At 49.1% G+C, this 16,457-nt stretch overlaps 1 protein-coding gene across 1 annotated transcript in view; it reads right to left on the bottom strand.

Moving 5' to 3' along the window:
* The window catches only part of LOC144819964 (bifunctional heparan sulfate N-deacetylase/N-sulfotransferase 4), a 994,778-nt gene that overhangs the window by 677,971 nt on the left and 300,350 nt on the right, over positions 1-16,457 (bottom strand). Inside the window, exon 3 of the mRNA XM_078677645.1 lies at positions 9,652-9,806. Within this exon, the coding sequence (XP_078533771.1) occupies positions 9,652-9,806 (155 nt within the window). The remainder of the gene's footprint in view (positions 1-9,651; positions 9,807-16,457) is intronic.

Raw genomic sequence — 16,457 nt, 5'->3', positions numbered from 1 at the left:
ATTGCTTTTGTCTCCAGAGGACTTGCCTTCAGCCTTCTTCGATATGCCATAGAGATTTTTTCTGCCAGTCTTGACTTTTTTCCACCAGTTGCGGTGACGATTATTAATGGTCACCTGTTTTGTTTTTGCTGTTTAGAAAGTCATACAAGGACACTGTGTTTCTAAGAAGGAGTTTCCCTTCCCACTGGGAGACTACCACGCTTACCAATGAGCTATCATTCTGTCTACCAATAACAGTGAGGTGAATTTTTCTGTGGGTGTAAATATTCTCAGAGGTGTCAGTGGTGGTGGCCTTTTAGATTTGGCAGTCATACTTTATCCCTCGAAATGGTCATAGGTTAATGTTTAGCAAGGAAGAAATAAATTATTATTCAAGGTAAAAATAGGAACCTTCACCCGAGAAATCACTAGAAATGTTATTGCTTGAAATCTATAGCAGACAATTGTTCCTAAAAGCAGAGTGGGAATTCTTTAGGGTTTTTGATATCCATAAAATAAAAGGGCACAAACAATATCTGACATGTAGTAACCAAGAATAGGACCAAGCAATAATTGAGATTAACCACACTTTAAACAGGAATTTGTTAATAAATACAATTATAATCTCCGTGGCAGTTTTCGAGGTACCAATAGACACCACCAAGGTATTTATAGGATTTATGCAAATTTGGAAAAGACCAGCCTTATTGTTAGTGGCGCACGTGCCTGCATCCTCTCCCCAGCACACCTCTGAATAATCATCCCAAATAAGTAAATGGAGCAGACCAGAGAAAATGTCTGTCTTGTTTTTCTTCTTCTCGGTATTATGCCATGTTTCAAAGAAGAGCTCACATTTAAGACTACAATATGTTTGGGAAGCAGATTAAATGTACAGCTGCAAATCAATCTTACCATACAATATCCAGTTTTGCCCATCACAGTGTCAAAAATATGACTGATTTGAGAAAATAAAGCCCCTTAAAATAACAACGGTCAGATTAACAGTTTGGTAGATATTGTACTCGGTTCGCCCATCTCTCTGTACGCCCATCAAGTTATCTATCCATCGAAGGACCATCCGCTGGCGCTGTCGACAGAAAACATTTTCTAACTACTCGAATGGAGGGTGTTGGGGGCATTATTTTTGTGTTCTTCAGAAATAAACTCCCAAACCGGGTCATTTTATTCTGAAACCCCAAACATTTTAAAACATTTTGTGAAAGGATGTTATAACCGACATAAGCCGTTCACCAAACCCGTTGTATATTGATAGGGACCACAGTGATGTGGGTTCCCCTCAACGTTCATAGATGACCACTGGGCCAGCGGTCATCTCTAAATTTGGTAGAAGGTACATCACAGGGTGTGTTGGAAATGGGATCCCTGGCTGGCCAGGGCTTTCGCCAAAGTCAGTCAGAGACCACCACACCCAAGTCAGGGCAAGGGAGTTACACGCCAAGATAACCCCTACTCACCCTCTAGGTAACGTGGCGCGAGCAGCAAGGCTAAACTTGGAGGCGATGTAGGCTAAGTATTTGCGCACGCACCCCAGCAACAACAACCAAAGGCCCACCACAAAGGAAACTCCACACAAGGTTATATAAAAATAGCCTTTGTATTACACCAAAACACATTAGATAAAACACACACTTTACAATGTGCCAGGGGCACGGGCAGAATTTACAGGGGGTATGTACAAGACAGGGCCACCTGGACCACTGTCAGGAATCAGAAGTAACACTTTCAGAAATCACTGTAGCACAAAATAGCACACAACCAGTCACTACTGGTAACAGGACCTCACTAGCACCACCTGTACTAGGGAGAAAACAACCACCTATGTATTACAATACCTGTAGGGGTGTAAGAGGAACACACATGATGCAATGCATAACATTCATTCAGAGGTGTAAAGGCACATGACGCATAAACAATACATTCAGAGGTGCATAGAAAGTACAATTGCGCCAAACTCACGTCAGTCACCACCTGTGACTGTCCCTAGGCCCTCTGACCTTGTTGGGGCTAGGACGCCCTGTGTCCAATGTCCAGGAGCCTAAACGTAGCAGTTGCCCACAAAGTGCTGGGCAACTGGCGCAACAATGTTTGAGCCTGCCAGGGCTCAAGAACAACAATGGGGCCAATGTGGGAACCTTGCTGGGCTCTCAGAACACTGGTGGGGCGAACACGATGTGGGAGCCTCACAGGCTCTGCAGCAACAAAATGTCCCCCTGAGCCTCTCTGGGCTTTTCAACACAACTTTGGCGCCTGGAGCCTCTCTCCGGGCCCTAAGAAATGACTGTGGCCCTCCAGAGCCTCTCAGGGCTCGTGAAATAATTGCCCCCTTGAGCCTCGGGGCTCGCAAACAGAAAATGCCCCCGAGCCTCTCATCAATCTGCCACCTCGAGCCTCTCAGGGCTCAAAAGCAGAAAGGTGCAGCCTCACTGGGCTGTTGGGGTCCCTCACGGGGGACCCGGGAACACTGGGGGTGCCTCGAGCCTCTCTTAGGCTCGAACACCAAATGGGGTGGGGAGCCTCTCAGGGCTCGAGTGAAACTTGTGCCCAGCCGTTGGAGTCCCCCTCTCTGGGACTCGGAATCCGGAACTGCCCCCAGAGCCCTCTCAGGGCTATAAAACAAGTATGAGGCCAGAGCCTCTCCGGGCTCAAAGAAGGAATGCCCCCGGGGCCCCACTCACCAGCTTGTAGGCTTCCTTTCTCGGCTCCGGGCTGTGTGGGGAGAGACTTCCTGCCCCTCTCTCTCTCTCTGGGCATAGGCTGACTCGGCAGCCAATAGCAGAGCAGCCTCCCTGACGAGCCTCCCTCCTCGGCTCTGGGCACGCTGCTGAGGCAAATCCCGGGGAAAGAAGCAGGGGGTGAGAAAAGCACTCCGAGCACTAGCAGGCCATAAAGCTCCCCTTGGTCTAGGGTTTCAGCGAAGGCCCAAATGAAAATAAAGCGCTCCCAGCGCTAAAAGGCAATTAAAGCGCTCCCCAAGCGCTATATGCAAAATAAAGCGCTCCTAAGCGCTATGGACACTAAAGCGCTCCCAGGTGCTTTAGGAGAGCACAAGTCCAGTTAAAAGTCCTTCAGGCAGGCAAGGGGGGGGCAAGGCTGGGCCCAGAGCCAGCACACTGGGTCTCCAGGCAGGGAGACACCCCAAGTGGCGGTCCTCTGGCCCAGCAGCAGCAACAGCCCCCTCAGGCTCCTGGAAGAGAACAACTTCAGTGGGGACACAGCCCCATTTTTATACAGTATTTCCCTTTGTCTGAGGGTGCAGAGTGGGGGCGGAACCAGTCGCAGCTGGTTCTTGAGTACTCTTTACCTCAACCACCCTCTCTATTCACTGGCAGGGCTTGGGTCATTAGACGCACCACAGGGGGGCGGAGCCAGCATTGTGTGGGGAAAACCCAGCCCATCCAGGACACAGGTACACTCCTCCCACACATCACTCATGCTAATCTCCCACTCACCACCGGGCAGACCCATCCAGACTTCCTGGAGCCTGGCATGCCAGCCAGCTCCAGCCAATCACATGCCAGCACCCTCACAGCACACGTACAGCCATGTCTAGAAATGGCGCTTCCCTACTAGACACATACATGCTGCATACACCATCTCGCAGCATTCACTCTCACGAGTTCACACATACCAGACTCAAGCCTGTACACCCCACGCATCAGGAACTACCAGGGACACATACATTCCCCATGCATTCCTATGGGCGGGCAGGCCTAGCTCAGCACATGCACTCAGAGTGCGCACGCACTTTCCACTGGGACACAGTGAAAGTGCTCAGAATCCAAAAATCACCATCTCCAGGTCACCATTTCAAGCAAAAAGTCTAGGGGTGAACCTGCCCTAAGGGCCAAAGTCCAACACAACCCCCTTCCAGCCAAAACGCAGGGTAGGCCAATCACCACCGTGATGGACTTCCCTGCTTGGGGCGATAGAACACGGACGCGGGCCCACAACTGCAGGGACACCCTCCTGTTCTACGCCACGGTGAACCCATGGGATTCCATCTCAAACCACTGTCTGGACCAACTGGGCTACCCCACTGGTACTCCCAAGTTGTCCGCGGCCAGGACCAGGCCCTGGGCCACCCAGGTGCCACCGGTCCTTGCCTATTCGCAGAGCGGGGGATAGTAACCCCTGGCCCATAGGAGCCATTCTCCACTCTTCCTGTCTGCCAGACAGGACTAGACTGCCACTGGTACTCCAGCCTAGGGTCTACAACCTCAGGCGGACCAGGAGTCTCAGGGAAGGCTCTCCTCCCCTTACCTCTTCTTCTAGGGTTCCTCCTCCTCCGGCGAGGGGTACACCTAGAACGCCATTCCAACCCAGGGCTTATCCACTCAGGTTGCACCGGGGTCAAAGGTGGGCTCTCCCACCCTCTGCACCCTCTTCCAGAGGTCTGCCCTCTCCCACCTGGAGAAGTTCCTCTGGAAGAAGAACCGGTCAGGACACTGGTTACAGTCGTCCTACCCTTCAGGTCAGGCTGATCCTGAACCTGGCCTTCCAACCTCTGGTCTAAAACCTTCGGTGGAACAATTGCCTGGCACTCCAGGACTTCTGGGGACTTACACTCCATCCCCCTGAGGCTAACAAATGTCACATCTGTTGTGTGACTGTCTGTCTGGCGCAGATCTCCCGCCCTCTGTCCACCTGACAGTGCGTGACGATCCCCCAGACCAGAAGTGGTGTTACCATGGTCACTACACGGGAACCTAGCCCAACTGGGTAGTCCCTGACCCACTGGTCCTTCCACTGGGGAACTCCCCCAATCACTCCTCACTCTGGACTCCTGTACCCTCCCTACCGGAGCGGTACTGCCAGACTCTAGAACCATAGGAGCTCTGGTTACAGACGCTCCAGGTCCTCTACTCACTAGGAGATCTTCCTCAAGTGGACTAACAGGACAGCCTAGGTCCCCAACCTGGTGTTCCCTACAGAAACCATCCAAGTCCTGAGGCAGGGCTTCGGGCGTCTGGGGAACCTTGGTCTCCCCCTCACTCCTGCTCCACTGAGCCAGGCAGTGAGCCCCTACACCCTCCTCGCTATCCTGGGACCTAGCTGGGCTACACTGAGCCTCTTCCACCACGCTGGGCTGGAAGATACCTGAACCACTTCTTTTGGACTCACTCCCTAATGACTCTAGAGAACCTCTGGCCCTTTCCCAGCGGTCGGCTTCCCTTGCCAGCAACTCTGGATCAGTAAATCCAATTTGCAACAGGTGTTGGCGCAACTCTGGCGAACAACCACTGAGCACCTGCTCTTGGACAATAAGATCAAACAAGACTTCAAAATCAGAGTCAGTGTGAACCTCTACCCAAGCCCACAGTGTATCACAACATTCATCCTCAAAATCTACCCAAGACTGGTGAGACAGTTTCCTACTGTCCCTGAACTTCACCCTTAACTCCTCCTCTGGGGAAACAGGTACCAGACTGGGGGAACTGGGTCTGGGATTTCCTACACTGAAATCTAAATAGCTGCCACCACTGGACTCAACCCTCCCTGGGGAATCCAGACACTCAACACTGCGCGCAGGGGATAGTCTACCCTCCAGAGCTACTTTGCCTCTGGTGGCGGCCCTCTCAGCCTCCTCTATCCTGTCTTGCGCTAAGACCCTCTCGGTCTCCAGCTGTTGCTTCTTAACCTCCAGCTGTTGCTTTCTAACGCCCAGCTGTGCCATAGCCTGGGCATGCTCCAACCTGAGCTTTTCTAAAGCCAGCTGGTGCTCCCTTTCTCTCCTCCTATCTTCCAGCTCCTCTGGGGACAGGTAAAGGGATGAGGCGCTGCCTCCTACGCTGGACCCAGCAAGGGACTCCCTATCTATGGGGTCTCTACTCTCTACTGGCGTCCAGGTGCTGTCATCTTCTTCCTCCTCTTCTGAATCTTCAGGGCTCCCCACAGACCCACCACCCTCATGGCGTGAAGCCCGGGCCCTTTCCTCACTGCGCTTAAAATCCCACTGACCCTTTTGCCACAGGATCAGGCTGCTCCTAAGTTCGGACTGAGTGTCTAACTCATCCACCCCTATGTCTCTCTCTTCACAGAACCTTACCAACTCTCCCATACTGTATTTAAACAGAACACAGAAATCAAAAGCAGGCTCCATTCTGGCGGACGTTCTAGAGAAGAGATCACACAGGGAACCTAGGGGTCTGAGCTAACACAGGAGTACACAATTCACAAGGTATCAGCAAGCTCTCTATCCCAGAGAACTCACACTCACTTGCCTAGTGCCACACACCATTCATCCACACACAACCCCCCCCTCGGACTAGTAAGGCAGTTTCTACCACCCCTGACTTCTCAACCTGACCACATGTGACACAGGTACCAGACTCTGGGCGCGGGGTGGGGGACAAATGTACTGGACACAATTGCACAATGATACCTTCAGGAGAAGAAAATATGAAACTTCCAAAAAAAACAATCCCCTAAAATGTGGTCATCTAAAATGCAGAGTTTTGTGGTGCAGCCAGCCGCTACTAAGGTACAAGGCAAACACAAATCCTTATCCCGCCGCTTGCCGCCAATGTTGGAAATGGGATCCCTGGCTGGCCAGGGCTTTCGCCAAAGTCAGTCAGAGACCACCACACCCAAGTCAGGGCAAGGGAGTTGCACGCCAAGATAACCCCTACTCACCCTCTAGGTAACGTGGCGCGTGCAGCAAGGCTAAACTTGGAGGCGATGTAGGCTAAGTATTTGCGCACGCACCCCAGCAACAACAACCAAAGGCCCACCACAAAGGAAACTCCACACAAGGTTATATAAAAATAGCCTTTGTATTACACCAAAACACATTAGATAAAACACACACTTTACAATGTGCCAGGGGCACGGGCAGAATTTACAGGGGGTATGTACAAGACAGGGCCACCTGGACCACTGTCAGGAATCAGAAGTAACACTTTCAGAAATCACTGTAGCACAAAATAGCACACAACCAGTCACTACTGGTAACAGGACCTCACTAGCACCACCTGTACTAGGGAGAAAACAACCACCTATGTATTACAATACCTGTAGGGGTGTAAGAGGAACACACATGATGCAATGCATAACATTCATTCAGAGGTGTAAAGGCACATGACGCATAAACAATACATTCAGAGGTGCATAGAAAGTACAATTGCGCCAAACTCACGTCAGTCACCACCTGTGACTGTCCCTAGGCCCTCTGACCTTGTTGGGGCTAGGACGCCCTGTGTCCAATGTCCAGGAGCCTAAACGTAGCAGTTGCCCACAAAGTGCTGGGCAACTGGCGCAACAATGTTTGAGCCTGCCAGGGCTCAAGAACAACAATGGGGCCAATGAGGGAACCTTGCTGGGCTCTCAGAACACTGGTGGGGCGAACACGATGCGGGAGCCTCACAGGCTCTGCAGCAACAAAATGTCCCCCTGAGCCTCTCTGGGCTTTTCAACACAACTTTGGCGCCTGGAGCCTCTCTCCGGGCCCTAAGAAATGACTGTGGCTCTCCAGAGCCTCTCAGGGCTCGTGAAATAATTGCCCCCTTGAGCCTCGGGGCTCGCAAACAGAAAATGCCCCCGAGCCTCTCATCAATCTGCCACCTCGAGCCTCTCAGGGCTCAAAAGCAGAAAGGTGCAGCCTCACTGGGCTGTTGGGGTCCCTCACGGGGGACCCGGGAACACCGGGGGTGCCTCGAGCCTCTCTTAGGCTCGAACACCAAATGGGGTGGGGAGCCTCTCAGGGCTCGAGTGAAACTTGTGCCCAGCCGTTGGAGTCCCCCTCTCTGGGACTCGGAATCCGGAACTGCCCCCAGAGCCCTCTCAGGGCTATAAAACAAGTATGAGGCCAGAGCCTCTCCGGGCTCAAAGAAGGAATGCCCCCGGGGCCCCACTCACCAGCTTGTAGGCTTCCTTTCTCGGCTCCGGGCTGTGTGGGGAGAGACTTCCTGCCCCTCTCTCTCTCTCTGGGCATAGGCTGACTTGGCAGCCAATAGCAGAGCAGCCTCCCTGACGAGCCTCCCTCCTCGGCTCTGGGCACGCTGCTGAGGCAAATCCCGGGGAAAGAAGCAGGGGGTGAGAAAAGCACTCCGAGCACTAGCAGGCCATAAAGCTCCCCTTGGTCTAGGGTTTCAGCGAAGGCCCAAATGAAAATAAAGCGCTCCCAGCGCTAAAAGGCAATTAAAGCGCTCCCCAAGCGCTATATGCAAAATAAAGCGCTCCTAAGCGCTATGGACACTAAAGCGCTCCCAGGTGCTTTAGGAGAGCACAAGTCCAGTTAAAAGTCCTTCAGGCAGGCAAGGGGGGGGCAAGGCTGGGCCCAGAGCCAGCACACTGGGTCTCCAGGCAGGGAGACACCCCAAGTGGCGGTCCTCTGGCCCAGCAGCAGCAACAGCCCCCTCAGGCTCCTGGAAGAGAACAACTTCAGTGGGGAAACAGCCCCATTTTTATACAGTATTTCCCTTTGTCTGAGGGTGCAGAGTGGGGGCGGAACCAGTCGCAGCTGGTTCTTGAGTACTCTGTTTACCTCAACCACCCTCTCTATTCACTGGCAGGGCTTGGGTCATTAGACGCACCACAGGGGGGCGGAGCCAGCATTGTGTGGGGAAAATCCAGCCCATCCAGGACACAGGTACACTCCTCCCACACATCACTCATGCTAATCTCCCACTCACCACCGGGCAGACCCATCCAGACTTCCTGGAGCCTGGCATGCCAGCCAGCTCCAGCCAATCACATGCCAGCACCCTCACGGCACACGTACAGCCATGTCTAGAAATGGCGCTTCCCTACTAGACACATACATGCTGCATACACCATCTCGCAGCATTCACTCTCACGAGTTCACACATACCAGACTCAAGCCTGTACACCCCACGCATCAGGAACTACCAGGGACACATACATTCCCCATGCATTCCTATGGGCGGGCAGGCCTAGCTCAGCACATGCACTCAGAGTGCGCACGCACTTTCCACTGGGACACAGTGAAAGTGCTCAGAATCCAAAAATCACCATCTCCAGGTCACCATTTCAAGCAAAAAGTCTAGGGGTGAACCTGCCCTAAGGGCCAAAGTCCAACAGGGTGGTAAAGGAAATGCCCTTCTCCGCCCCTGAAGGATAGAGTACCAATCGGCAACCGGAAAATCGGACTTTAACTTGTTTTATTCATAACGAATGTTATCTGTTTAGACATAAGGGTAGGAGGCTACTAACTTAATATACATTTTAGACTAGAGCCTTTAGCAATATAGTGAATGCTTGGAAAGAAAAGAAATAATAAAACAAGAGAAAGTGGTTTAAAAATACACAAAACAGAAATTGAAATTAGGCATTCGGAGAAAAGCCATAACCATCAGGATATATTAACTGGAATAGCTTCCCATGTGAGGCATTTAGAAGCTCGTCATTACAGCACTTAAAAGATACGTTTGAGTGCATTAGAATAGCTATCGTTCTGGGACCACAGCAGGTTGGACAGAATTAGCCCATGCAGTCTATTCCAGCAACTCATTTATATACCGTTATTATACAGTATCGAAAGAACACCTTTATCTTTTTGTTGCACTACGTCTATTCCTCTTTCATTAATTTAGGTATGTTTGTGAAAATATATCCAATTGTAAAAATTAATTTAACAAACATGTGGTCACACTTAGTATCATAGGTAAGGCATCAGATATTGTCGTTACTCACTAGTGCAAATTCCTTGTTGAGAAGCATCTGCTCCACCAGGGATGACTCGTTGTGGAAGAGGTGAGGCTGCATGTGACTCCACATGTGGGGGAACCACCAGAACTCGTCCACTGAGGCCAGCAGCAAATCATCACCTTCATCCTCCTCAATAGTACCTGGGAAAACAAGAGCACAGGTGGTACTGTCAGGGAGAATGGCGAGAATTGCATCTTGAGTGAAATTATGACGTTTTCATTGGTTAAGGCTGTCCACAGTGGGATGCATTTTGTAACCTACTGATTTCTCCCATTTTCACACATTCTATCATCCAGTTAGTTCACCTGTATGAACATAGATCGCCACAAGCTCTTAAAGTAGTGGAGCTACATCTCCTAAAAACTCCATTCCCGAAAAGAACTTTGGGGTATATTACCAACAACTAGCGATAATTTTTGTCTCTAACTTGTTTAGAGACAAAAATTATCGCCGCACATCGGCGATTTTTATCGCAGATAAACCTTGCTATTAGCAAGGTTTATCGCAAATGCGATAAAAAACGGCCGCAATGCATGAATATCGCTGAAAAGTCAGCGATATTCATGCATTATCGAGCAAATGCTCTTAGCCATGTTATCCACCTCCCATTGGATAACATGGTGAAGAACTGCTCAGGGCAGGTGTTAGCTTTTGGAGATATTCGCGCTTAGCGCGAATATCTCCAAAAGTTGGTAATAGGAGATAGCGATGTTAGCGACTGTTTCCAGTCGCTAACATCTTGGCACGCCCACTTTGCATGTCATTAGTGATAAATATCACTGACATGCAAAGCGGGGCCCAAGATGGTCGCTATCTCCTATTAGCTGTCACTAACTGGTGTTAGCGACAGCTTGGTAATAGGGAGATAATTTTATCTCCGCTTTCTTGGCTTTTAAAGCCAAAAAAGCGGAGATAAACCCCTTGATAATATACCCCTTTATTATTTTACCTATCTATTTGATTTAGTAAATCGACACTTTCATTCACCTGCTTTTCTAATGATCCTTTATCTTGTCAAATTTTAATAGTCAAAAGGCAGTTGTTTATGTGAATTTTTTTTCTTTTTTCGTTGCTTGTTGTTTTGCAATAAGTATCTTAATAAAACTAAATGAATACAATCTAAATCGTGCTACAGAAAGCAATTGGAAATGGCTGAATCATGTTTTTACTTGTGTGTACTAACAAAATTTTTTAATAAATATAACAAAAATGATAAAGTGTGAATTGTGCAATAGATAGCTGTGATTTCTGCAACACAAACAATATGCAAGGAAATTGGGCTATTAGTTAAGACCAGTGGAAGCCCCACTCAAATAGTAAGCACAATCTTTATCATGGTGTATCATTACAATTAATAAATAAGCCTGGGTTTAACTCTCTGGAAGCTTCTTAGCACAAAAGCAGTCATGATTAACTTAGAGGCAATTTGTAAAGTATTTAGACAGCACTAAAAACACTACACAAGAGAAATCCCAAATCAATTAAGAAGCATAGAGTATATTTTATTAAATAAAATGATAATCTGAGCAACAACTATCCAATCAGTAGTACCGGAGATATTACTTTTGAAAGTTTTTAGAAAAAATAGCATCAAGAATCAGAAAGTGCCACATGCAGATATCTGGTCACGTTGGATGGTGACAAAGTCACAGGTTCGAGCCAACCGCGATGGGGTGTGGGCAGATACAGGGACCAGCTTTTTCCTGGTGAAGAAATGTACCTTCTCACAGAGAAAGTCTACAAGAGGAGCCTTAGCTGGCGCTTCACATTGGCGGCGGATGTGAGGAGTCCTTTGTTGCCGTGAGGAGGAAGTTGCAGCTGGAGCTTCGTGTTGGCAGTTGAGGTTGGCTGTCACTGTTCAATGTGAAGAGCAAGTCGTCACTTGAGCTTCACATTAGCAGTAGACATGGAGGTTGTTGCAGGAGCAGGTAGTCATAGCTGCGGCAAACATTAGGTTGTCGCTGAAGCTTCGTGTTGGTGTGTCTTGTGGATTTTCATTTCCTAACACGGTCGCAAGGAGCTCAAAACAACAGAATTTCCACCTTTAACTTTGTTTTGATGTAGGAGAAGTACACTCTGATGACAACCAAGGACCTGGGTGGGGGGTACAGCAACTCTTGGGGATCGGGATTCACTTCAGCACTGGCCAGCAGCAGGGCTCAGGCAATTCCAGGCAGATTCAGTTGGTGCTGGCCAGCTGGGCAGTGCAGGGAGGCCTTTGAAAGTCTGTTGCTTCCCTGTAGCTCAAATACGAAGTCAGCCAACTGTCCCTTGGGGAGACTGGGTTCAAGGTAAGCAGGGACACTCTTCCTTCTTTGGACAGTAGGGAAGTCCATTTTGGAATTTTCCACAGGAGTGTGCTTATGAGAGGTTCTGAAGATGCCACATTTATGCCCGCTGCCAGCCTTTGTGTGGGGCAATTCATGGCCTACTTCTATACTGGTTCTGGGCAATATATTCACTTTCATTGGATTTGGTCCAAACTGTATAGGGTGACAAAGGCAAGGGCAGGCCTTGTGTCAGGTTCCTTTGTGTGTGCTGTAGGCAGGATTCTTTGAAGTGTAATCAGTAGGGAAAAACTCCTCCTCACCCATCCTTGTACACCCAGGCCACCTTTGTCTCCATGTCTAGAAGAATACACCACACCACATTAGAGCCCTTCACAATTATGAGACCCTGGACACTGGCAGAAAGGCACATTCGATTTAAGAAGGAAAATGCCAACTTTCTAAAAGGGACATTATCAGAAAAGTAACATAAAAACTGAAGTTACCATTAAAAAGGATTTTAAATTACAATGCAAATGAGTGGAAGAAGAATTTTTATGATCTGCTCCCAAACTAAAGTTACCACGTGTTTGTCTATGGGAGAGACAGCTTCTCTACAACGAAAATGATTATGGGGCTTATTTATGAGCCCCTGCGTCACTTTTGCGACAATGGTGCGTCACTTTTTGTCAATCACCAGCGGCCTAAAAATGTGCCCTGTTGCGCTATATTTACAAAGTGACGCATCTAGGTAGATGCGTCACTTCGTAAACCCCTGCGCTACATTATACCTGCACCAGGTATAATGTATGCAGGGTGGGCGTACACCCGCAAGAAAGGGTCGTAGGAGTGGTGCAGCAAAATCTATGAGATTTTCGCTGCGTAACTTCTAGGACACCAATTCGTCAAAACCTTACGCCTGCCTCATGGCAGGCGTAAGAGTGCGTAAGAGTGATGCAGGCCCTTTCACATGGGGCTTGGCCTATGTGAAAGGAATATTGCTGGAGTTGCTTCCGACAAAACTCCAGCAATGCCCCACTTTTTGCACTGACAGATACATCAGTTATACTGACGTATCTGTCCTTCCTTGCGACATGATGCATCATATTGTAAATATGACGCATCATTGGTGTCGCAAGGTGGGTGCACTGAAAAGTGGTGCATCGATGCTTTCAAGCAGCAATGCGCCACTTCTCGTAAATTTAGAGCCCTAAGGCAGAGTGCATTATATTACATGTGAGGGCACATTTGCATGAACATATTTGTCCCAGTGATGCCTAATTCCATTGTCAGTCATTGCAAGTGTTCAGGAGCCATTATTAAGGACATGTACTGGGCGTGGTCACTACGAGTTACCCAGCTACATGATGGCTTCACTGAAAGTCATAGTGTTTGGTATCAAACTCCTTATCTTATTAAATAGTATACTGATGCCAGTATCAGATTGATTAGGCATGTACAGTCAGTCTCCTAATGTGTTGGCCGACAAGTATCGTCCAGCCTGCCACCACAGATAGAAATAGGGACTTCAGGGTCAGGGTTATGCCCACTCCTTTTCTTTTGTTTTAATACATTTTATTGAGTGTTATATCATTATCAAACCACAATTACAGTTGTGTCATCAGGTGCCTTGCTCTGCTTAAGGCTATACAATCTTCCTCCCAAAAATTATTAGCTGAACTCCCCAAACTTCACAACTCCCCCTCCCCTTCCCTCCATGAATTGCGCCCAAGAAAAATGCATACATCAGCTTGTTGCATCAAATCAGTATATGCAAGTTACAGGAAAATCCAAAATGTCCCTTCAATGGCTGTCAGTGGGGTGCTTGGTACCAAAAAGCCACCCATGCGGACATCCTCAGATCTATCTGGGGGACCTGGGGCAGGTGATCTCCCCAGCAATGGTTCTTGTGATGGGGGTTCTGGGTCCTTTAAGCAATCCGCCAATGCCAACCAAGCCCGAGCGATTCTATCGAGCCTAGGCCCTGTCTTGCTTATCTCAAACACACCAACCTATCATATGCAGCCCATCTCTCAAGTTCCCTATGCCATGTGGTTAATCTGGGACCCCCCAGGGGCCTTCCAATGTCTGGTGATTTCCCTCTTTGCTAATATGAAGGCCAAGTCCTGAAATCTACTAGTGACTTTAGTCTTGGAGGTGTGTGAGGACTAGCTCAGTAAACAGTGACCGGTAGAGCAGGGAAACTCCAGCGATATGGTATAAGCGACCACTATTGTTACTTCTTCCCAGTAGGTATTCAGCTAGGGGCAGTTCCACATCATATGCGTAATTTCTACCCCTATCTCCCCACATCTCAGGCATGCCGCGCTGGTCATATTTAAAGTATTTATTGATGCACCCTGGTTTTAGGTATGCCCAATGGAGCACATAATAATTGATCAATTTAAATTCGGCATTCCTAGATACCTTTCGTACCCTTTCTAGGATAATTACCAAATCACCCTTGGGTATGGAAATCCCGAAGTCCTCTACCCACCATGTCCGCATGGTTTCTAGGGGCTGAAGCATGTCCTCCTGTATTGCCCTATAGAGGCACATGACTACTTTGATGGTTCCCGATGATGAGATAATATATTGGGTTTATGAGGCTATGGCTCTGACACACTGGAACCTCAGTGCTTACGAAACACAGTCGTCACTGCTCTGTGGAGTAAGAAGAGGACCTGTGGTAGGTCAAACGCTGAGCAAAAATCTGCAACTCTTGATGTCCCAGTGGTGGACCACTGCGCGAGTCTAGCCCCAGTTACAGCTATGGGGCAACGCTGCTAATATAGTAATGGGTAGGTCAGGTTAATATGAGGCTCACACACTTGTCTTCTGTACGCATCCTATCCAGCAGCGATGCATTACTTAAAATTCTTGGGTGTCGTGATCTGAAGGGCGTCTCGTTCTCGACAACACTCCTGATAATCTATGAAGCTCCGGGACAAATGGCCTCATTGCTCGGTCTGGGGTCTGTCTGCCCGCCATCCACTGCATGAACCACTGAAGCTGCACTGCATGATAATATGTTTCAAACCCAGGTACAGGCAACCCACCCACATTCGCCAGGTGCTGCAGTGTGGATAGTGCCGCTCTCCTATGATCTGATTGCCATATAAATGTAGTGATCAATTAATCCTACTCTCCGAACATTGCTCAGGGGTTCCACACTGGAAGCACCGCAAAAATATATAGCAATTGGTGGAGCAATACTATCTTAAGCAGTGCTACTCACCATGCTACAAGGTGGATATCTTAAAGGACCCAGATCGAAGTGTTTTCCATAAGCAGCACTCGTTCTTAGTGATCTAATAGCTAGTCACACATTCCCATCCAAGAGATCAGCTTGGTCGTGAAAGATTTTGACACCTAAATATGACAGGCAGCAAGGTTCCCACTGTAGTATTTCCAGTCCCTCAGGGGGCTCACGGCACACCCCTGCAGGGAACAGCCTAGACGTTAGCCAATAATCTAGGCCTGGGCTGAGTTCGCAGAGTTCTACGAAGTGACGGAAAATCTCTGCTGAACTACCTGGAGATCCGCAAGCGAGGAGTGCATTCGATCGTGCAGATTTTTAGATCCGGGTGTTTGTTCTGCACTGGAAAACCAGCGGGAATGGCACAATTCGCAGAGCAAGAGGGCACTGCTTCTTTCTGCCACTCAAGTAGATTTTCTACTTAAGCTGCAGCTTCCGCAACTCGAACGGATGGTTTCTCAGCGTGAGCGGTAGCGACCATCCGTGACTGCCCACGTTGAGAAATCTCGCTGGGAGGTGGTCTAGCGTTGGATTTTCCTCACTCGCCAACTTCACGTTGGCGAGCAAGGTAAAAACTGCTCGGCTTTAGAACTCCGTGTGCTCCACGGAGTGCAGAAAACTCCACAGCCCAGCCTTACAATTAACTTTCAGGCCTGATAGGGAGCCAAAGTCCTCTAGCATGGGCGTGGCTCCATCCAGCTCCATTGCCATGTTCCTAAGGAAGACTAAAAGATTGTCTGCATACAAGGCAATGCGGTGGTGATGACCGCCAACCTGTACACGGTAATGTCTATTCCCTGTTCTTGCACAGCTAGCCAGAGATTCCATGGACAGTTTAAAAAGTAAGGGTGACAGGGCATCCCTGCCTTGTCCCGTGACCCACCCTATGGCTCTCTGATATGGTCTGGCCCATACAAACTCTGGCTGTATATAGATAACCCGGGAGAGCCTTGAACTCAAGTGGCCAGCCAGCCAAGACCTTCTACACCCGAGCTCCCCAGCCCAGGGATCACAACTACTCAATGCGTCCCCTTGGCCTAGGGATCACCATGACCGGAGTCCCCCTTTAGGTTCATCCAGATTTGTCTCCAAGTCCCATTGATTTCAACAGTGTAGCGCACAAGGCTTCCATCCTGGACTCTGCACCCGGACACCCCAGGGCAGGCAAAGTGAAACTGCTGGTATTACTTTGGACCTTGGTCCCCTAGCACCTAAAATCCCAAAGGACACCTCTGAACTCCGTCTGTAAGAACATGTTTGCTATG

The sequence above is a fragment of the Lissotriton helveticus genome, chromosome 2_1, assembly GCF_964261635.1.
Source record: "Lissotriton helveticus chromosome 2_1, aLisHel1.1, whole genome shotgun sequence".
NCBI classification, from domain to species: Eukaryota; Metazoa; Chordata; class Amphibia; order Caudata; family Salamandridae; genus Lissotriton; species Lissotriton helveticus.
This window is presented reverse-complemented; position numbering and strand designations above follow the sequence as displayed.